The sequence below is a fragment of the Schistocerca nitens genome, chromosome 3, assembly GCF_023898315.1.
Source record: "Schistocerca nitens isolate TAMUIC-IGC-003100 chromosome 3, iqSchNite1.1, whole genome shotgun sequence".
Classification (NCBI taxonomy): Eukaryota; Metazoa; Arthropoda; class Insecta; order Orthoptera; family Acrididae; genus Schistocerca; species Schistocerca nitens.
In genome coordinates this window covers 561,682,027-561,705,959 of record NC_064616.1, presented here as the reverse complement: position 1 = coordinate 561,705,959, position 23,933 = coordinate 561,682,027, and the positions used below count along the sequence as shown (strand labels likewise).

General features: G+C 42.5%; 1 protein-coding gene and 1 pseudogene across 1 annotated transcript in view; both read left to right on the top strand.

Moving 5' to 3' along the window:
- Nucleotides 1-23,933, top strand: part of LOC126248468 (glycine dehydrogenase (decarboxylating), mitochondrial) — a 318,452-nt gene that overhangs the window by 278,059 nt on the left and 16,460 nt on the right. The window contains exons 16-18 of the mRNA XM_049949479.1: nucleotides 2,066-2,276; nucleotides 20,825-20,932; nucleotides 22,997-23,142. Coding sequence (XP_049805436.1) covers nucleotides 2,066-2,276; nucleotides 20,825-20,932; nucleotides 22,997-23,142 — 465 coding nt within the window. The remainder of the gene's footprint in view (nucleotides 1-2,065; nucleotides 2,277-20,824; nucleotides 20,933-22,996; nucleotides 23,143-23,933) is intronic.
- LOC126250185 (5S ribosomal RNA) lies at nucleotides 21,574-21,691 on the top strand (annotated as a pseudogene).

The window sequence follows — 23,933 nt, the reverse complement described above, 5'->3', positions numbered from 1 at the left end:
CATCAAAGAAAGAGCAAAATTTCTAAGCAGTCACATTGTATATCAGTTTTGCTGTGTACAGTGCACATAATTTTATGAACTGTAACAATTACCGAAGAATCCACTTACACCCTGTACAACCACCACATAACTATGACCAAAGGCCAAATAAACAACACTGTTGTTGATGTGCTGTGCATCACATGGTGATTGACTTCAATGACTTCTACACAACCATAAATTTTGAATTTCCCTTCCAAGACCAGCTTTTCTGATCTGGATAGATAGAGGCTCTTCCTGTGATGTCTCCACCATTCTGTAACTCTTTCGGTCTCAATCTCCAGTGCCTGTTCCTCACTTGCTGTTCTCTCCCTTCCCACTTCCCTTCACCTGTTCTTACCCTGTCTCAGTCCTCTATACCACCCATCTGTTTCCTACTACATATAAACTCCTCTCTTGGAACATTTCCTTATTTCCCATCTATCATTCCTATTATACATTCTCCTTCAGGTACTCTCACCACTGTCTATTTCTTCCACCAAGCCTACTACTTAACCTGACCTTACACACAGACACTTCATCCATGCCAGGATGGGCTCTCCTAAACCACATCCATCCATTTCCTCCTTCTCCCCACTGATTCACCTCCTCCCCCTCATCCCCCAACTATTTTTAACCATCCATCCCATCTGAGATTTGTACTCATTGTAAGTTGATAGTGTTGTGAGAGAACAGCGTATGTCTGTCTGTAAAGTGAATGTGTTTTTAGTTAGCTCTGACAGAGCACTCTGTAAGTGGCCCAGCTCATGTAACAACAACAACAACAACAACATCAACAATAATAACATATCTTTACACTATAATGCAGTAAGTTGTAGGAAAGTTTTGTCATATGACTATGACCCATACCCCCCTACTTGAAACAAGGGCACAGGCTGCTCCTTCCTCTGTGGTACACTCATTTGTAGAGATGCTAAATGCTTCAACATAATATAGAAATTTGAGGCAGAGGGAACGAGTGCTGTTATACCAATTAAGGTAACATAGTTCTGTGTATATCAACTCTCTTCTGAAATTTATTCTTTCTCAGAGTTGCCCTGTTCACATGCTATTCTCAAACATAAATATTAAAAACATTCGTGGGCATTATCATGATTTTCTTGTTTCAGTTAATGTGTGGCAGATTTTTATATAAATATTAATTTATAATACAAATGAATTGATTTAAATTGTGCACTTGTATCACTTGCACTATTTCCTGGCATACACATACACATACACACACCACCAAATGATTGCCTTTTTATTACTCATTTAAAAAAAAAAACAGAATGCTAGTGGTGGACTGCCAATACATACAATGATGTCCCTCAAGTAACTTTGTCTAAAAGACAAACGGAGTGAGGTGGCACAATGGTTAGCACATTGGATTCATATTTGGAAGGATGGTGGTTCAAATCCATGTCTGACCATCCTCATTTAGATTTCCCATTCTTTCCTTAACTCACTACAGGAGAATTCTGGGATGATTCCTTTGAAAGGGTACAGCCAATTTCCTTCCCTATCCTTGAAACAATTTGTGCTTGTGGTCTAAATCTAATTGTTCACAGGACTTTAAACTCCAATCTTCCTTCCTTTTCTTCTATGAGCCAAGCAGTTCCAGTGCATATGTATATTCCTGTCTTTAATTCAGTGCTTCAGTAAATTGATAGGTAGTATTCTATCCTCTTTAACATCTTGCTCACCTGAAAAATAACAACTTGAATTGCCAAAAAATCTGAAATATGGACAATGTCCTTTACTAACAATGCATTTTACCCAATATGATCATCATTTACTGATCTTATGCCAACTATATGATCCAAATGATCAGAACTAGTAGTCAGGGAAGGATGTAATCCATGTTGCAGTGATTTGATGCATCAAGCTGTCATTTTTGAACTTCAGATATGTCAGATCTCTACCAGGTTCAGTGCACTCTGACTGGACAATCAATCCTTTTAGCCTCACAATCTTGCATCTATTTTCCTTGTCTGCAAGTACTGCATTTCATCTGATGGCTCTCTCTAAATACTGTTTGTTCCAGATGATGGGCCCAAAAGGCTTGAGGAAAGCAACCCAAGTTGCCATATTAAATGCTAATTACATGAGTAAAAGATTAGAAGATCATTATCCAACTTTGTATAAGGATCAGCGAACTGGACTTGTTGCACATGAATTCATAATTGATGTGAGAGATCTCAAAGACAAAACAAATATTGAAGCAGTAGATATAGCCAAAAGACTTATGGATTATGGTAAGTCTAATTTAATTACAAATATTCAATAACCATATATTATGTGCACACATTGAGAGACATTATTGAAATCCTAGTCATCAGCTACCAAAACATGTACAACAAAGTCAAAGAGTTCGAAGCTCTCCTAAAAACATTGGAGCAAATATAATACAGGGTGAGTATAAAGTTTTTCTCTGATTGCAAAAATTTATTTCTAAGGATTTATGCTAGATACAGTTGTGCAGTTTGTTCCAAATGGCAGCTTAACTTATAACATTTTTTGTGGAGACAGTTCTACATGTGCTCCAATTGTTGCTTGTAGAACATTTAGATGATACTCAGTCTCTCTTCATGTCTCTTCCAACATCCCTTTCGCCACTGCCTCTATAGCATGTATTCATGTCATAAGAGTTTGCACATCAGGAATTCGTGAACTGAACACTTTATCCTTAACACAACCCCACAAAAAAGTGAACACAATGGCCATAAAGGTTTCATTCAAACAGTTATCCCTCCAATGTGACAGTGCAATATCTTGTTGAAACACTACCCATAGTTGAAATTCCTGTAACTGAGCTGCAACATAAGGTTTCAACATGTTTAGGTAATCTGTTGCCATAGTATCAGGCACAGTGAAAAAGAAAGGTCCAGTAATTGTGTTGGGCATTAACCCACACTTCACATTCCTTCCTTATCTGCTGTATCACAATATGTGGGGTCTGTGAGTCCCAGATCAGAGCATTATGCCTGTTTACTTTCCTGGAGATGTAAAAAAGTCATTTCATTGGGAAAATAAACTTTATTAAGGTAGTTTTTGCCTGCATCAGTTCATCCCCGCATTTTCCTAGCGAACTTGCCACTTCTGGGACTAGCATCTGGCCGAAGTGCTTGCAGGAGTTGCGCTTCACCATAGTGCTGCGAGGTATGCCTATTTCCTTGGTAATGTGGCATGTTGATTTTCACAAACTGCATTGAAATGCTGTATGCAAAGCATCAACAGTGTCATCACTCACTCCGTTTCCACTGCCTGTTGCCTTATCACCAACACTAGCAGTCTCTTTAAACTTCTTTAAACTTTTTATACCATTCTTTGATGCTATTCACATCTGGAAGATGTTGACCATAGGCACTTTGGAACTCTCACTGAACTGCAGTAGGCAAATGTGTTTCATAAAACCACAGAACAAACTGCACTTTCTCCTGCATAACTGCCATTATCACAACAACACTCCCATCAAGAAGAAGGGTAGCAGAAGTAATCCATTATCATTGACTTCCACATGTTATATTATCTAAAAACATACTCTGTACTCATGTATAATGAAGTACCACAAACAGAATAACATCTTCCATGCTAATCAGCAACCAATGTAGATTCTGTAAACATCAATCATGTGAAACCCAACTCGTGATTTTCTAATATGACATCCTGAAAGCAATGGATCACGGCAACCAACAAAATGCAGCATTTCTTGACTTTCAAAAAGCATTTGACTCAGAACCATGCCAAAATGTACTAATGATAGTGTCATCATAAGGGTAACAAAGATAACAAACAAAATTTTTGACAGGATTGAGGATTTCTTGGTAGGGTGGATACAACAGGTTAATTTAGATGCGGAAGCATTGAGAGGTATTTAAGTAACTTCAGGCATATCTGAGGGAAGTGTGTTGGGATCCTTGCTGTTACAGCTGCATGTTAATGACCTGGAAGATGATATTAATAGTAACCTCAGATGTTTTGCACATGATGCTGTTTTCTGAAGTGAAGTACTATCCGAAAAATGTGTAAAAATATTTAGTCAAATCTTGATAAGACATCAAAGTGTTGCAAAGGTTGTCAACTTGCTTAAAATGTTTAGAAATGTAAAACAGTGCCCTTCTTAAATTGTAACAAAATATTATCCTATGACTACAATATCAATAAGTCATAGCTGAAATCGGTAAATCGGTCAACTTATACAACTCCTCTGGATTAAAACATATATAGGATTATGAAATTGGATGTTCAACAGGCTTAATCATAGGTAAAGCAGATAAAATCCTTGTTCATAGGTAGAATACTGGGAAATGCAACTAGTGTACAAAGGAAATTGCTTACCAAACAATTTTGTGCCCCATTTTAGAATATTCATCATTTGTGTGAGCCATACTGAAAAGGACTTAGTGGACAATGAGTGTATACAAACAAGGAAACTACAAATGGCCACAGGTTTGCTTGACTCATAGGAGAACATTGTTAACATGCTAAAATCCTGAACTGGCAGATGCTTGAAGATATATATGAACTATCACATTACACCCACTTACAAATAATCAAGAACCAGAATAAGTGAGGACTATTTAACAACTCCCTATTTATTTTATCATAGGGACTGCAAATACAAAATTAGATTAATTACAGTTGGCACAGACACATTTAAGGAGTACTCATACACAAATGATGTAGATGTATAAAACATATTAGTAATTGTCAGAAGACTTCAATATGACATATGTTCAAGGTAAGAATTGTTTTGTGTGAAACCAATTAGAAATAAGTTAAGGCATTAATATCTTGAAATACTTTCATGGTGAGTTTGGTGATAGTTATTTAAATTTCAGCAAGGAAATATAGTAAATACAAGAAACTTTACTTTGATTATTACCTTAGTTGTAGTCAACAGCTTTTCTGATAAATAACATCATCTGAGAGAAACATACTAAATCTGTGGATCAGTTCTATGAATGATAAGATGTTTTCGATTTAAACCAGTAAGGTCTTCAAGCAGTCTGTATTCATTGTTGGAGATGAGTTTGAGCTAATTCTGTTGAGAAGGTTGTGAAGATTGTGTAAATATGCTCCAAGGCTCAGCCAGCTGTACGGGCAGTTGCTCCACCCTGTTGGAAATAACTATTGGTCTTTCCCTGCTCCATTAATTCTGCCACAAACAGTTTCAAAATGTTGGCAATGTAATGTGCCAGAGTCATCATCTGATGAAAAATGATGGGATCAATAATGTGGCATGCAGACACTGCACACCAAACCCAAAACTTCTGATCATGCAATGGTGTTTGGTGGAAGTTATGCAGATTCTCTACTGCCCAGAAGCTGTGTTTCTGTGAGTTTCCAAAATGATATTTGCACTCTGCAGCGGAGTGTGTGCTGATATGAAACTTCTTGGCAGATTAAAACTGTGTGCCGGACCGAGACTCGAACTCGGGGCCTTGCCTTTCGCGGGGCAAGTGCTCTATCAACTGAACTACCCAAGCATGACTCATGCCCCATCTTCACAGCTTTACTTCTACCAGTATCTTGTCTCCTACCTTCCAAACTTTACAGAAGCTCTCCTGCGAACCTTGCAGAACTAGCACTCCTGAAAGAAAGGATACTGCGGAGAAATGGCTTAGCCACAGCCTGGGGGATGTTTCCAGAATGAGATTTTCACTCTGCAGTGGAGTGTGCGCTGATATGAAACTTCCTGGCAGATTAAAACTGTGTGTAGGAGACGAGATACTGGCAGAAGTAAAGCTGTGAGGACGGGGTGTGAGTCATGCTTGGGTAGCTCAGTTGGTGGAGCACTTGCCCACAAAAGGCAAAGGTCCCGAGTTTGAGTCTCAGTCCGGCACACAGTTTTAATCTACCAGGAAGTTTCTTTCTGCGAGTTCATATAACCACTTAGATGAAACTGGGCTTCATCACACATAAAGAACAAATCCATGTCCAAGCCATTTATTGCTATCTCAGTGAAATGAACAGCCACTCACAGAACTTGAGGCACTGATGAGCATCTGCTGGTTTTAAAGCAAGAACAACACACACTCAGTAGGGTTGCATGTGCAAGTCTAGGTGGATTATTCGTCAGCATGATCAATGAGATGTGGCGGTCTCTTGCAACAGGCATCAGGTTGATTTGGTAGGACTCTGAAGCATATTCTGCTGAACTGCAGGCACATTTTCTGGTGTGCAGGCACATTTTGGACTGTTTTTTGACTTGTTCAAAACAGATCCTGTCTGATGCCATTTTAAGACAAAGCATTGCATGGCACTGTTTGCTGGCACTTTGACACTATTAAACTTCTCAGTAAACAACTGACTGCACTGTTTTCATGACTTTGTTGCACATAACTGCCCACAATAAACCCCCACTACTCATCTGTGAGTACGGTCATGCCCTTTGCACTGCTCGACTCACACTGACACAACTTGCACAACACTCAGAATGGGGTGCGGTTATAGCATACATTCATGTCCAATCATATCCACTCATCTGGACCTCTTTTATTCGCCCCATGCTGTAAATGTGGTTAAAATTGGTCCTTCATGCAATGATAAAACAAATATGAGCTTCTTTGGGTGTAATAAGAAGTAATATAGTAGAATGGAAACTCTCCACTGGCAGAAGATTGACAACTATTGCCATGCAAAGAATCAACAACCTGATCAAGAACTATTTAGATATTGCGCATTGCTTATAATAACATATTGACTGAACTGCTTCTAAAGACTACTTACATGTTATCTCCCAACTTGGGAATGTGATTTACTGGTAGCAGCAAATCATGTTCAAAAGTTTCATTTATGGTTTTGGTAACATTATGAAGAATATAGCTCTGATGCATTACACAGTGATCTGCACTTATGTACAATGTGTAAATATGCACTACTGGTCATCTCCAAATGATCACTACCAAAGACACATAAAAAGATGTGTGTGTGAAATCAACACAAAGTTATGCCAATATTGTATTCTGCAATTTTGTGCTCATACAAGATATAACATTCAAACCTCTCCTGCTACAGCGTGAGAGTAGCACATGCAACAACGTGGGCATGCAGGGACATGTGACAGCAACATGTTGTTTGTGTCAGAGCTATAAATCAACTGGAGTGAATGCAAAATAGTGCTAATGATAAAACAGTGCACGTTTGTTGTTGAGTATGTGAAGCATAATGTATGAAAAACATTTACTGAAGTGTTTGAGGATGTAAGTGTTATAATGTCAAGTTTAACAATTATATTTCAGAATGACACAACACATATAAGTCACAGTGTAAGTTGACAAGCAAGACATGTGTACACGTTAGCATTCGAATGAGGACTGAGTCCCAGTCATGCGGCCGCTGCTCGGCTGGCCGCTTAGGTGGCGCAGCTGCTGCATGGCTGGCAGACAGCGCTGCACGTAGAGGATGCGCGTAATTGCGCGGCGGCGCTTTGAATGATCGGCGAGTCGCAACACTTTTCCCCCCTTTGAAATTGTTGCACTAGTCTTGATGGAGGTGTCCTGGAGATGGCTAACGTCCATAGGTGTTGTTTGACTCGCCGTAAAGTCTCGAGGAGGAGGCTTCCCATACGGACGGAAGTGTCCCCGATGATAACGGGTCGAAATGACAGGAGACGTAGGGGTCGAATCTGTTGGGGCCCCCTGCACCAATCTTCCCATTGCGGCAAGTCCAGTTGATATGACAGGAGACATGGGCGATGTGTCGGCGTCCGTTGGAGGAGGAGGCGAGTAGATTTGCTCTGACAGAGGATGGTCATCCGGTTCCTCCATGGGCACGTCTCCTGGTGGCATCCGTTCTTGTGCTGGCATTGTGATGACGGTGAGAGGGCTGTGTTGTGAGTATTCAGAGATGCCAAGATCCCGAGCGTCAGGTAGGGCCACAAGTGGTGTAGCGGCATTCGGAACAGGCGTTGCTGGCACATGAGGCCGAAGATGGTCCGAATGGCGCACTGCAACACCCGTATCCATCTGGATTTCATACAGGCATCTGCCATGGTGTCTTAAGATGCGGCCCGGGCTCCATTTTGGCCGCCTGCCATATCCCCGTACCCAGACGAGGTCGGCGGCGGTGAACCGGCCAAGGGAAGGCACCCGCGGCCGTGAGGTGGGAGGCCGCAGATGATGAAGTAGCGTGCGGGGCTGTTGGCCATGTAAGAGCTCAGCTGGGCTGTGGTCGCCCATGGGGGTGAAACGGTAAGACGCCAGAAACTGGAAAAGCGCATCATCAGCAGCAGAAGAAGTCAGAAGTTTCCGCATCTGAGCCTTAAATGTGCAGATCAGTCGTTCAGCCTCACCGTTGGATTGTGGATGGAACAGCGGGGCCGTGACATGCATAACGCCGTGACGAGCACAATAAACCGCAAATTCGGAAGAGGCAAATTGCAGACCATTATCAGTAACAAGAGTAGAGGGAAGGCCTTCCAAAGAAAAAATGCGGGCGCGAGCACTGGTGGTTACCGCGGTGGTAGGCGACGTGCAACGGACAATGAAAGGAAAGTTAGAGTAGGCGTCAATTACGAGGAGCCAATAAGTACCTAAAAAGGGTCCCGCAAGTCAGCATGAATGCGCTCCCAGGGATTCTCAGGCGAAGGCCACGGTGACAAAGATGACTTCGGGGCAGCGGCCTGTGATGCACAAGGGCCGCAGGCAGTGACCATGTGTGTTATTTCAGAGTCGATGCCAGGCCAGTACACATGACAGCACGCCAGAGATTTTGTGCGAGACACACCCCAGTGCCCTTGGTGAAGGAGGCGCAATACCGAAGCACGCAAAGACGCAGGTGCTACGACACGCGGCGAAGCATTGCCAGTGGAGAGGAGGATAACACCATCCCTAGCTGTGAGGTGGTAGCGCAAAGCGTAGTAGTTCTGCAGTGGATCAGAAGTCTTAGCGGATGGGAGATCTGGCCAACCCTTCTGAATACAGCGTAAAACCCGGGAGAGGGTAGGGTCAGAACTCGTAGCAGCCGCCAGCCGCCAGCCTGTCCCCAGTGATGGGGAACCCGTCCACAACCCGCTGCTCGGCAACATCCAGGTGGAAACACAAAAGTTTGTCCCTATCGAATGCCTGATCAGGACCCATGGGAAGGCAAGACAGAGCATCAGCATTTGCATGTTGAGCCGTTGGCCGGAAATGAATCTCATAATTGAAACGAGACAAGTAAAGAGCCCAACGCTGGAGGCGGTGTGCAGCCTTGTCGGGAAGTGACGTTGATGGATAAAACAAGGAAACAAGTGGTTTGTGAGCCGTAACAAGATGAAATTTTGAGCCATAGAGAAAAACACCAAACTTATGAAGAGCATAAAAAATGGCCAAAGCTTCTTTTTCAATTTGAGAATACTTTTGTTGGGTATCCGTGAGCATTTTGGAGGCATAAGCAATGGGTTGTTCAGAACCGTCAGATAAACGGTGCGCAGGGACTGCACCGACCCCGTATTGAGAGGCATCTGTGGCAAGAATAAGATGTTGGCCAGGTCGATAAGTAGCCAGGCACGGGGCCTGTTTCAGCATAGTCTTCAATTTCTGGAAAGCCGCATCGCATGACGTGGACCAGTGAAAAGGCACGTTTTTATGCAACAGGTGATGCAACGGCTGAGCCACCGAAGCCGCAGATGGTAAAAACTTGTGATAGTATGCTATTTTCCCCAAGAAGGTCTGCAGTTCCTTAACAGATGTAGGGCGAGGAAGGGCATCGATCGCAACGACAGTTTGCTGAAGCGGACAAATACCATCCCGAGAGAGTTGAAACCCCAAGTACGTGATAGATGCCTGAAAAAAAATTGTGATTTCTGAAGATTACACTTAAGACCGGCAGTCTGTAAGACATGAAAAAGTGTGCGGAGATTTTGAAGATGTTCTTCAGTGATGGAGCCAGTGACAACAATGTCGTCCATGTAATTGATACACCGAGGGACAGGGAGCAACAATTGTTCCAAGAATTGCTGAAAGAGAGCAGGGGCGCTAGCAACCCTGAAGGGCAAGCGTTGGTATTGATAGAGGCCGAAAGGTGTGTTAAGGACCAGAAACTGCCGGGAAGCAGCGTCGAGAGGAAGTTGATGATAAGCTTCTGACAGGTCAATTTTAGAAAAATACTGGCCTCCAGCAAGTTTAGTGAACAGTTCTTCAGGACGGGTCATAGGGTAAGTGTCGATGAGGCATTGAGCATTTACAGTGGCTTTGAAATCGCCACAGAGACGAATATCACCATTTGGATTAGCAACGATGACGACAGGAGAGGACCACTCACTGGAAGTGACAGGAAGCAAGACCCCTGAAGTAGTGAGACGATCCAACTCCCGTTTTACCCGATCACGAAGGGCCACAGGAATGGGCCGAGCCCAAAGAAACTTAGGCCGAGCAGTGGGTTTGAGCGTGATATGAGCTTCAAAGTCGTTTGCATGGCCTAACCCAGGAGAAAAAAGGGACGAAAATGTCGTTGACAAGGAATCCAGTTGAGCATAAGGAATAGCATCAGAGACAATATTGACAGAGTCATCTATGGAGAACCCAAAAACACGAAAGGCATCGAAACCAAAAAGATTTTCTGCGTTGCTCTGGTCGACCACAAATATGGGAACAGTGCGAACGATGGATTTGTAAGATACCTCAGCATTAAACTGTCCCAAGAGAGAAATCTTCTGTTTATTTTACGTCCATAATTACCGAGTGACAGGTGACAGGAGTTGAGAACCCAACTGAAGATACGTCTGAGAATTAATTATAGTGGCAGCACAACTGGTATCCACTTGCATGCGAACATCTCGACCAAGGATTTGGTCAGTGAGGAATAACTTTCCTGAAAGGGAAGAAGTGCAATTGACAGACAACACAGAATCAGAATCAGCGTCATGTTCATGAACATCATGTATGCAGTTGGATTTGCAAACGGAAGACACATGACCTTTCTTTTTGCAATTGTGACACACAGCCCAACATTGGGGACAATCCTCGCGTGAATGTTTCATAAAACACCGCGGACATGAAGGAAGTTGCCGGGGGTTTTGCTGCAGTTTCTTAGCGCGTTGTTTACGGCTAGGCCGAACCTGCGCATGGGAGCGCACTGCAGCCACGTCAGCCGGCGTCGACACGCCGCACACGTCATCAACAGCGCACAGAGGTTGTATTTCCCCGACATCACCCCATGCCTCTATTTGCACCCCAGCGGCACGAGAAATTTCAAAAGACTGCGCAATGGAGAGAACTTCATCTAGAGTCGGATTCGCCAACTGAAGGGCCCGTTGCCGAACTTCTTTGTCGGGTGCCGACCGGATAATAGCATCCCATACCATGGAATCGGCATAGGATTCTTTGTGAACGTCAGTAACAATTTGACACTTTCGACTGAGGCCATGAAGTTCAGCAGCCCAAGCGCGATAGGATTGATGTGGCTGTTTTTTACAATGATAAAAGGCAACACGAGAGGCTACCACATGCGTTTGCTTTTGAAAATAGACAGACAGAAGTGAGCACATTTCAGCAAAGGACAAAGATGCAGGATCCTTCAAAGGAGCCAATTGCGACAACAACCGATACATTTGAGGTGAAATCCAGGAAAGGAACAGAGACTTATATGGTTGTTCGTCCGTGACATGAAATGCCAAGAAGTGCTGTCGAAGACGTTTTTCATAACGTCTTCCGCCATCTCGTCGTAAGGAGGAAAAGGAGGTACAGCCAACGACGAGAAACACCCCGCATTTGACGCCACGACGAAATCGCGAATCGCCGCTGTTAGAAGCATTTGCTGTTCAAGGAGATTTTGCAATAGTTGCTTGACAGTAGCCATGGAACCCTGTGGGTCAACGGTGAAAAGGAAAAATCCCATCCTCGTCGCCAATTGTTATAACGTTAAGTTTAACAATTATATTTCAGAACGACACAACACATATAAGTCACAGAGTAAGTTGACAAGCAAGACATGTGTACATGTTAGCATTCGAATGAGCACTGAGTCCCAGTCTAGCGGCCGCTGCTCGGCTGGCCGCATAGGTGGCGCAGCTGCTGCATGGCTGGCAGACAGCGCCGCACGTAGAGGATGTGCGTAATTGCGCGGCGGCGCTTTGAATGATTGGCGAGTCACAACAGTAAGTATGAGGGAAATAATTGACGAAAATCTTAAATCTGTGCATTATCAAAAGTACTTCAAGCTCTCTTCCTTAGAATTTTCTTAATTAATTAACTGTTGTTTAATTCATTTATTTCTGTTCTATTGTTTCAACTGGGCATATGCTACTGTTCTCACCCAATAGGTGGCACAACTTGTCTTGTTTTTGTAGCAGCAATGTAAGCCACTGGCCCACTTACTCTGATGTTGTTCCTTGCAAGGTGTGCGTACCAAATACGGGAACATTTTTGATTTTTGACTTGAACATGTTTTTTCTATACTTTGTCTATTGCCTTCTCAAATTGTAACTTTATGTAAGTAACCTTTCTACACTCCTGGAAATGGAAAAAAGAACACATTGACACCGGTGTGTCAGACCCACCATACTTGCTCCGGACACTGCGAGAGGGCTGTACAAGCAATGATCACACGCACGGCACAGCGGACACACCAGGAACCGCGGTGTTGGCCGTCGAATGGCGCTAGCTGCGCAGCATTTGTGCACCGCCGCCGTCAGTGTCAGCCAGTTTGCCGTGGCATACGGAGCTCCATCGCAGTCTTTAACACTGGTAGCATGCCGCGACAGCGTGGACGTGAACCGTATGTGCAGTTGACGGACTTTGAGCGAGGGCGTATAGTGGGCATGCGGGAGGCCGGGTGGACGTACCGCCGAATTGCTCAACACGTGGGGCGTGAGGTCTCCACAGTACATCGATGTTGTCGCCAGTGGTCGGCGGAAGGTGCACGTGCCCGTCGACCTGGGACCGGACCGCAGCGACGCACGGATGCACGCCAAGACCGTAGGATCCTACGCAGTGCCGTAGGGGACCGCACCGCCACTTCCCAGCAAATTAGGGACACTGTTGCTCCTGGGGTATCAGCGAGGACCATTCGCAACCGTCTCCATGAAGCTGGGCTACGGTCCCGCACACCGTTAGGCCGTCTTCCGCTCACGCCCCAACATCGTGCAGCCCGCCTCCAGTGGTGTCGCGACAGGCGTGAATGGAGGGACGAATGGAGACGTGTCGTCTTCAGCGATGAGAGTCGCTTCTGCCTTGGTGCCAATGATGGTCGTATGAATGTTTGGTGCCGTGCAAGTGTGCGCCACAATCAGGACTGCATACGACCGAGGCACACAGGGCCAACACCCGGCATCATGGTGTGGGGAGCGATCTCCTACACTGGCCGTACACCACTGGTGATCGTCGAGGGGACACTGAATAGTGCACGGTACATCCAAACCGTCATCGAACCCATCGTTCTACCATTCCTAGACCGGCAAGGGAACTTGTTGTTCCAACAGGACAATGCACGTCTGCATGTATCCCGTGCCACCCAACGTGCTCTAGAAGGTGTAAGTCAACTACCCTGGCCAGCAAGATCTCCGGATCTGTCCCCCATTGAGCATGTTTGGGACTGGATGAAGCGTCGTCTCACGCGGTCTGCACGTCCAGCACGAACGCTGGTCCAACTGAGGCGCCAGGTGGAAATGGCATGGCAAGCCGTTCCACAGGACTACATCCAGCATCTCTACGATCGTCTCCATGGGAGAATAGCAGCCTGCATTGCTGCGAAAGGTGGATATATACTGTACTAGTGCCGACATTGTGCATGCTCTGTTGCCTGTGTCTATGTGCCTGTGGTTCTGTCAGTGTGATCATGTGATGTATCTGACCCCGGGAATGTGTCAATAAAGTTTCCCCTTCCTGGGACAATGAATTCACGGTGTTCTTATTTCAATTTCCAGGAGTGTATGTTGTGGCATTTTTGGTTGGTTGATTGATTGATTCAGAGGAGGGGACCAAACAGAGAGGTCATCAGTCCCATCAGACGAAGGAGGGATGGGGAAGGAATATGGTCATGCCCTTTCAAAGGAACCATCCTTGCATTTGCTTGAAGTGATTTATGGAAATTGTGGAAAACCTAAATCAGGATGGTCCTAAATGCGAATCCAGTGTGTTAACCACTGCGCCATCTCCTTCGGTGTGACATTTTTCATCTCGGTTAATGTTTCTGTCAAACTTATTTTTCTCTGTATTATTTTATATAGCTCCTAAATTTTTATTCTGATGAAGACATCCTTAGAGGTGTTGAAACCTAGGTCAATGTATTAAACAATTATTTGCAATCAGTTGGGTGTGTTATTTCTCTATTGAAACTTATATATGGTTGCTGAAAAATAGCCATGTTCAAAACCGTAAAATCTAGGACTTAGTTCAAAAATGGTGTGGAGTCTCCTCTGTACTGAATGAAAATGATTGTCATCTGAATCAAGTCCAAACATCAGATAACACTGGCCAGGTGAAAATTTTCCTGTAATAATAATAATAATAATAATAATAATAATAATAATTTTGTTCTGTGTTGTATGTGTCATTAATTTCTGTGTAATGAATGTAGTTAATATTTTGTATATTGTTGGTAGGCATGTTATGGGGCGATATTTTGCTGGGTCTGCTTGATCTTTAGGTTTCAGATAAGTTGGGTCTGCAACGTAACTGTTAAATAATTTAGTTGGATGTGAATGTGTTGAGGTGAACTTCTTTAGCCAGAAATTTGCTATTTTATCATTTCCTGGGGCTTTCCAATTATGCATAGAATTAATTGCTCGGGTGACTTCATGTTGCAAAATTATCACTTCAGGCGTTTGTGGTATCATCTTGTATGAGTCTGTTTCTGCTTGTATCCACCATGCGTGTCTTATGTTGTACCGGGTATTATTATTATTATTTCTTTACTTTCAACCAGACTTAACGTCTGAGAAAGTAAAGAAATAATAATAATAATACCCGGTACAACATAAGACACGCATGGTGGATACAAGCAGAAACAGACTCATACAAGATGATACCACAAACGCCTGAAGTGATAATTTTGCAACATGAAGTCACCCGAGCAATTAATTCTATGCATAATTGGAAAGCCCCAGGAAATGATAAAATAGCAAATTTCTGGCTAAAGAAGTTCACCTCAACACATTCACATCCAACTAAATTATTTAACAGTTACGTTGCAGACCCAACTTATCTGAAACCTAAAGATCAAGCAGACCCAGCAAAATATCGCCCCATAACATGCCTACCAACAATATACAAAATATTAACTACATTCATTACACAGAAATTAATGACACATACAACACAGAACAAAATTATAAATGAAGAACAAAAAGGCTGCTGCAAAGGAGCACAAGGATGTAAAGAGCAACTGATAATAGATACAGAGGTGAAATATCAAGCTAAAACTAAACAATGGTCGCTGCACTACACATACATTGATTACCAAAAAGCTTTTGATAGTGTACCCCACTCATGGTTACTACAGATATTGGAAATATACAAAGTAGATCCTAAATTAATACAGTTCCTAAACATAGTAATGAAAAATTGGAAAGCCACACTTAATATCCAAACAAATTCAAATAATATCACATCACAGCCAATACAGATTAAGTGTGGAATATACCAAGGAGACTCAGTAAGTCCTTTCTGGTTCTGCCTTGTTCTCAACCCACTATCCAACATGCTAAATAATACAAATTATGGATATAATATTACTGGAACATACCCACACAAAATCACACATTTGATATACATGGATGATCTAAAACAACTGGCAGCAACAAATCAACAACTCAACCAATTACTAAAGATAACAGAAGTATTCAGCAATGATATAAATATGGCTTTTGGACCAGATAAATGTAAGAAAAATAACATAGTCAAGGGAAAACCCACTAAACAAGAAGATTACATATTGGATAACCACAGCGACTGCATAGAAGCGATGGAAAAAACAGATGCCTATAAATATCAAGGATACAGACAAAAAATAGGAATAGAGAAAACAAATATTAAAAAGAACTAAAAGAAAAATATAGACAAAGACTAACAAAAATACTGAAAACAGAATTGACAGCAAGAAACAAGACAAAAGCTATAAATACCTATGCTATACCAATATTGACCTACTCATTTGGAGTAGTGAAATGGAGTAACGCAGACCTAGAAGCACTCAATACACTTACACGATCACAATGCCACAAATATAGAATACATCACATACATTCAGCAACAGAAAGATTCACATTAAGCAGAAAGGAAGGAGGAAGGGGATTTATCGACATAAAAAACCTACATTATGGACAGGTAGACAATTTAAGACAATTCTTTATAGAACGAGCAGAAACTAGCAAAATACACAAAGCAATCACTCATATAAATACACTCCTGGAAATGGAAAAAAGAACACATTGACACCGGTGTGTCAGACCCACCATACTTGCTCCGGACACTGCGAGAGGGCTGTACAAGCAATGATCACACGCACGGCACAGCGGACACACTAGGAACCGCGGTGTTGGCCGTCGAATGGCGCTAGCTGCGCAGCATTTGTGCACCGCCGCCGTCAGTGTCAGCCAGTTTGCCGTGGCATACGGAGCTCCATCGCAGTCTTTAACACTGGTAGCATGCCGCGACAGCGTGGACGTGAACCGTATGTGCAGTTGACGGACTTTGAGCGAGGGCGTATAGTGGGCATGCGGGAGGCCGGGTGGACGTACCGCCGAATTGCTCAACACGTGGGGCGTGAGGTCTCCACAGTACATCGATGTTGTCGCCAGTGGTCGGCGGAAGGTGCACGTGCCCGTCGACCTGGGACCGGACCACAGCGACGCACGGATGCACGCCAAGACCGTAGGATCCTACGCAGTGCCGTAGGGGACCGCACCGCCACTTCCCAGCAAATTAGGGACACTGTTGCTCCTGGGGTATCGGCGAGGACCATTCGCAACCGTCTCCATGAAGCTGGGCTACGGTCCCACACACCGTTAGGCCGTCTTCCGCTCACGACCCAACATCGTGCAGCCCGCCTCCAGTGGTGTCGCGACAGGCGTGAATGGAGGGACGAATGGAGACGTGTCGTCTTCAGCGATGAGAGTCGCTTCTGCCTTGGTGCCAATGATGGTCGTATGCGTGTTTGGCGCCGTGCAGGTGAGCGCCACAATCAGGACTGCATACGACCAAGGCACACAGGGCCAACACCCGGCATCATGGTGTGGGGAGCGATCTCCTACACTGGCCGTACACCACTGGTTATCGTCGAGGGGACACTGAATAGTGCACGGTACATCCAAACCGTCATCGAACCCATCGTTCTACCATTCCTAGACCGGCAAGGGAACTTGCTGTTCCAACAGGACAATGCACGTCCGCATGTATCCCGTGCCACCCAACGTGCTCTAGAAGGTGTAAGTCAACTACCCTGGCCAGCAAGATCTCCGGATCTGTCCCCCATTGAGCATGTTTGGGACTGGATGAAGCGTCGTCTCACGCGGTCTGCACGTCCAGCATGAACGCTGGTCCAACTGAGGCGCCAGGTGGAAATGGCATGGCAAGCCGTTCCACAGGACTACATCCAGCATCTCTACGATCGTCTCCATGGGAGAATAGCAGCCTGCATTGCTGCGAAAGGTGGATATACACTGTACTAGTGCCGACATTGTGCATGCTCTGTTGCCTGTGTCTATGTGCCTGTGGTTCTGTCAGTGTGATCATGTGATGTATATGACCCCAGGAATGTGTCAATAAAGTTTCCCCTTCCTGGGACAATGAATTCACGGTGTTCTTATTTCAATTTCCAGGAGTGTACATCAGCTACACCATTGCAATTTCATAACCACTTCTACAACCCTTTAGATCACATAACATCAACAGATACGAAGAAAGTAAATTGGAATAAGAAAACACTACATGGCAAGCACCCGTATCATCTAACACAGCCACACATCGATCAAGACGCATCCAACACATGGCTAAGAAAAGGCAATATATACATTGAGATGGAAGGATTCATGATTGCAATATAGTATCAAACAGTAAACACCAGATATTACAGCAAGCATATTATTAAAGATCCCAATACCACAACAGATAAATGCCGACTTTGCAAACAACAAATAGAAACAGTAGATCACATCACAAGCGGATGTACAATACTAGCAAATACAGAATACCCCAGAAGACATGACAATGTAGCAAAAATAATACATCAACAACTTGCCATACAACATAAACTAATAAAACAACACGTTCCCACGTATAAGTATGCACCACAAAATGTACTGGAGAATGATGAATACAAATTATACTGGAACAGAACCATTATAACAGATAAAACAACACCACATAACAAACCTGACATCATACTCACCAATAAAAAGAAGAAATTAACACAACTAATTGAAATATCCATACCCAATACAACAAATATACAAAAGAAAACAGGAGAAAAAAAAATTGAAAAATACATCCAACTGGCTGAGGAAGTCAAGGACATGTGGCATCAGGATAAAGTTGACATTATACCAATTATACTATCAACTACAGGAGTCATACACACAATATCCACCAGTACATCAACGCAATACAGCTACATCCAAACATATATATACAACTACAGAAATCTGTAATTATTGAAACGGGTTCTATTACCCGAAAGTTCCTAAATGCAATGTAACATATACCATACAGTTAAAAGGAAGTCACGCTTGATCAAGGTCCGCGTCACTTTCCATTTTTAACCAGACATAAAGTCTGAGAAAGGAAAGAAATAATAATAATAATAATAATAATTTATGATGCCAGTTAACTGTGAAAGTGGAAAATCTAAGATTGAGGTGTCACAACTTCATGAAATTCGACCCACATACACTGATGAGTGTAAACATTGTGACCTCTGCATACCATGAGATTGAATGCTGCGTGGTGGTGTTGTGGGCAAGTGATGTGGTAAGGAAAGTAAATAAGCAGAGTAGATATGAATGGGGAATCATTCTAGAAACAATATGGCCTGAAAATGGGGAAATCCACTGGCATAAGAAACTTTGACAGAGGGCAAATTTTTATGACCTGACACCTGGAATGCACATCTTGGAAATGGTGAAGCTGATCTGCAGTCTGCATGCTAGTTTGTGAGCATCTATGGAATGTGGTTGAAGGACAGAGAAACCACAAGTAAGCAAAAGAGTGTTGGACATCCACACTTAATCAGAGAATGTGGAAGTCAGAGGCTTGCCTACTTACTTGTCTGTAAAGCAGGATAGGTAGCAGTCTGTAGCAAATGTGATGACCAAGTATAATGCTGGTGCAGACAAAAATGTTTTGGACCACATTGTTCAGTGCTCGTTGTTGACCATGGAGCTCCGCAGCAGGTGATGCCTATGTTTTGTCATGTTGACTCAATGGCTTTGTCAATTATGATTGCAATGCTCATGGGATCATCAAATTTAGACTTTGAATCAATAATAATGTTTCAACAGTCAGATGACTCCTGTTATTGCTACTCCAGGTCAATGCTTTTCCAGATATGCCATCATCCATGCAAATGGCTGCCCAAAACATCCACCATGCCAAATATGCAGGCTATTGGGGGCAATATTGTACTATGGGGCACTCGCCTGGGCTCCCATGGAACCTGTGTTAATAATCAAAGGCACCATGACAGCTGTTGACTGCATGAACATTATTATGACCACTTGCATCCCTTCATGCATGACGTTTCCCCACTGGTGATGGCATCTTCCAGTACAGTGATTATCTGTGTCACAAGGACAGAACCATGTTGTAGTTGTTTCAGGAGCATGACAGTGAACAACAAATTTGGATGATTTGAACCCACTGGAACACCTCTTGGTCACTATCAGTTGCCAGTTCTGTGCCTACAAACCACTAGTCCATAATTTACAGGAATTGTATGACCCGTGTGTAGGCATCTGGTGCCACGTACCTCTGGAAACCTACCACGGACTTACTGAAACTATGTCACACACAATCACTGCTGTATTAATTTCCAAAAGATGGACCAAAATGCTGTTAAGCAAGTGGTTGTAATGTTTTGGCTCATCATTGTATTAATCCCTACAGATTTTCTTTCATGCATGAGCCTAAAACTTCCAAACTAACTTATTTGGTTCTGCTGATGGTTTTCAAAGGAAGTGGTATTGAGACATTTGGATTCTCAAGTTTTTATTTCTTCAGATTATGCCTGGTTCAGCTTGTCCAGCTATTTGAACTGATGGTACATCCACCATTATGTAATAGAAAATCCTGATGAATACATTGAATAGTTATGGCTTAATGGGTTTCCAAAACATAACACAAATTTTTCCTCAAACTTTTAATACTGAGCAGTGAGTTTGGACTCTGTTTAACCTATTTGAGGGCAACTGACAGAAGACAAGTGACTGATGGTGCAACATAACACTTACACATACAACTTTGGCATCATGTCTGGTGATGACAGGATTCTCAGCAAAGGCAGTAAAATCTCAGCCCAGTCACCTGCTCTCTCTCCCTGAAAATCTTACCTATTGGGGAAAGTCAGAGGGTCAGGTTTACTCAAACATCTACATCCACATCTACATACATACTCAGTAAACCACTATACAGTGGAAGAACTAAAGCAGAACTTTGAAAATACTATTGCCATATTGCCACCATTCCACAGGCAGACTTGTTACATGAGTTTAACAGTTTGATAAATTGCATACAATGCTGCATCGATGTAATTGGTGGCCAATTCATGTATATCAAAAAGTAACATATATAAACTACACTTAAAAATTTCATGCATTATTTTACTTCAAAGAATTATTTGGTTACAAATACAACAATTGAAAGCATGTTGTTTTGTTGTTGAACAGGATTCCATGCACCTACTATGTCATGGCCAGTCAGTGGGACACTTATGATTGAACCAACAGAATCTGAAGACAAGAAAGAACTTGACAGGTTCTGTGATGCGCTTATCAGTAAGTGTATTAATGGATATCATTTATAATTAAATTAAGATTTGGTTGTGAATAGGACTGAGTTTTGTCAGCCTTTCTTTTCACCACTTCACTTGGAATGAGTTTCATATGTGGTTTCTACGAGTGTTGGTGTTGTTGTTGTTGTTGTTGTTGTTGGTGGTGGTGGTGGTGGTGGTGGTGGTGGTTTTTTTCCTTGTTATGGAAAATCTTTGCTAAGGTTATTACTTGTATGTGTCCCCTTGAGAACATTATTATGGTCCTACTACAGCCAGAAGATACACTTGCAGATGCAATGTGGTCTTCTTTCACAGCTTGTGATGGGATAAGATCATTGCATAGCCTTACCAACATTGGTACCTGAGCTCTCGTTTCTTCTTTTTTTATATAATTACATCTACACAATGAGTGACTATTTGTTTCTTCTTGTATGAACAGTGATGTTATTTTTCTTTTGTTGTTTCATGCTTACCAACTAGGTGTTTCAATGTTGCTGCATGCTTTTCTTATTTTATTGTTAGATTTTCCATTTATGCAGGACCTTTTATTTCTATTGAGAGCATTAAAGAAAGTTCTTTTTTTACAGTTCAATTTAATGACTGTAGCTGCAGTGGTGGATTTTTGTCTACCAAACACTAATATTGGCCAACAGCCTTTCTGCAGTGGTAACACTGGTTCCCATTAGATCACCAAAGTTAAGAACTGTCAGGCTGGGCTAGCACTTGGATGGTTGACCATCTGGTCTGCCAAGAGCTGTTGGCAAGCAGGGTGCACTCAGCCCTTGTTAGGCAAACTGAGGAGCTAATTGATTGGGAAGTAGTGGCTCCAGTCTCAGAAACTGACGTACGGCTGGGAGAGTGGTGTGCTGACCACATGCCCCTCCATATCAACATCCAGTGACACCTATGGGCTGAGGATGACATGGCAGCCAGTTGGTACCATTGGGCCTTCATGGTCTATTTGGGAGGAGTTCAGTTTCTTAAACACTAATATTTGTGAATATATTGAAACATTCTGGAAAATTTATACTGGTGAACAAGTTTTATTAACTGTGCTGTTCATGACACAGTTCTTTACTTTATTTTCAGTATAATTCAAGAATTTTTGTCTGGCAGATTTAGTACTGAAACACTACCTCACAAAAAAGAGTTTACGTATAACATAAGAATTGCCTAGAGAAAATTTGCAATTTCAATAGCATTTGATAAACCACTTTCCGGACAAGCAAAGTCCATTATTTGAGTTGTGATGTATTGTATGAAAATTAGCATCAAATATGTAACATTGTCTGTTATTCATGGAAAACCTTTTGGGCAATCAAAGTAATATACATATATAATCAGTAGCCTACTAACATATCAAACCACTGCAGCATTGTAGAAAGACACTATGTATGTATGATTAAATACTGAGAGACCTTTCAAAGTATATTTAAAGGTTAATAATTTTTGAAAACAGTGTCGGAACAAGACTAGATTTGATTAAATAATCTGAAATAATAATCAGATCACAAATTTTTGTGATCAAGGCTGATTATTATTTCTGTATTCGGAGACTTCCCTGATAGTCAAATAGGGAACAGTGTCACTACAATACTGCCAAACACATGTCTACACTTCCTGTACTCCACACCAGATTTAAATTAAATTAAAGTTTTGAGAATCATTGCCACAGTTCCATAATTAGGAGCTAAAAATCTTAATGCCAAAAGATAGCTGTAATGAGCCCATAAACTTGAGCTTTAACTTCAATTTGATATGACTTATGCAACCAGAATTTTATGACAATTGTTGCCAACACAGAACTCTGTAACTGAATGCTCATTTGTATATTGAGCACTAATCTTCTGTACAAATTAAATGAAACCACATGATGACTTCATTTAACGTCAGCCACAAAAAGCCTGCAATTGTACAATAATCTTTTGCTACCTTTCATAGAAATTAGCCTTCATGTGTGTTCATATTGCTTTGATCCTTGTACTTTTTTAAGAGTAAAAATTAACCTCCCACTATACTTCATGAAATCGATTCCTTATACTAGGACTTACAACATAACTGTTTCTAGGCATCAGACAGGAAATAAGGGACATTGAAGAAGGAAAAATGGATATACGTATAAATCCACTAAAGATGGCACCTCATACTCAGACTGATGTTGTTTCAAGCAATTGGGATCGTCCATACACAAGAGAGCAAGCTGCTTTTCCTGCTGTAAGTCTTAATATAACATATTACCAACAATAAATTTCTTTAGAAATGTTATAATTGTGGAATGTGGTTGAGGTTAAGAGCTATACTCTTCTTAATCTGTGCAATATTTGTATATTTTCTTAATCATGAGAAAGTAAATGTGCCTCTGTTGAAGAATTATATCTTTTTTGAGGGAGATGAGTTTTGTCAATTCATGAATAAACACAAAAAAAGGTTTTAAATGTGAACACTCTCAATTTTTTGAAACATATAGCAAATACACTCCTGGAAATTGAAATAAGAACACCGTGAATTCATTGTCCCAGGAAGGGGAAACTTTATTGACACATTCCTGGGGTCAGATACATCACATGATCACACTGACAGAACCACAGGCACATAGACACAGGCAACAGAGCATGCACAATGTCGGCACTAGTACAGTGTATATCCACCTTTCGCAGCAATGCAGGCTGCTATTCTCCCATGGAGACGATCGTAGAGATGCTGGATGTAGTCCTGTGGAACGGCTTGCCGTGCCATTTCCACCTGGCGCCTCAGTTGGACCAGCGTTCGTGCTGGACGTGCAGACCGCGTGAGACGACGCTTCATCCAGTCCCAAACATGCTCAATGGGGGACAGATCCGGAGATCTTGCTGGCCAGGGTAGTTGACTTACACCTTCTAGAGCACGTTGGGTGGCACGGGATACATGCGGACGTGCATTGTCCTGTTGGAACAGCAAGTTCCCTTGCCGGTCTAGGAATGCTAGAACGATGGGTTCGATGACGGTTTGGATGTATCGTACACTAT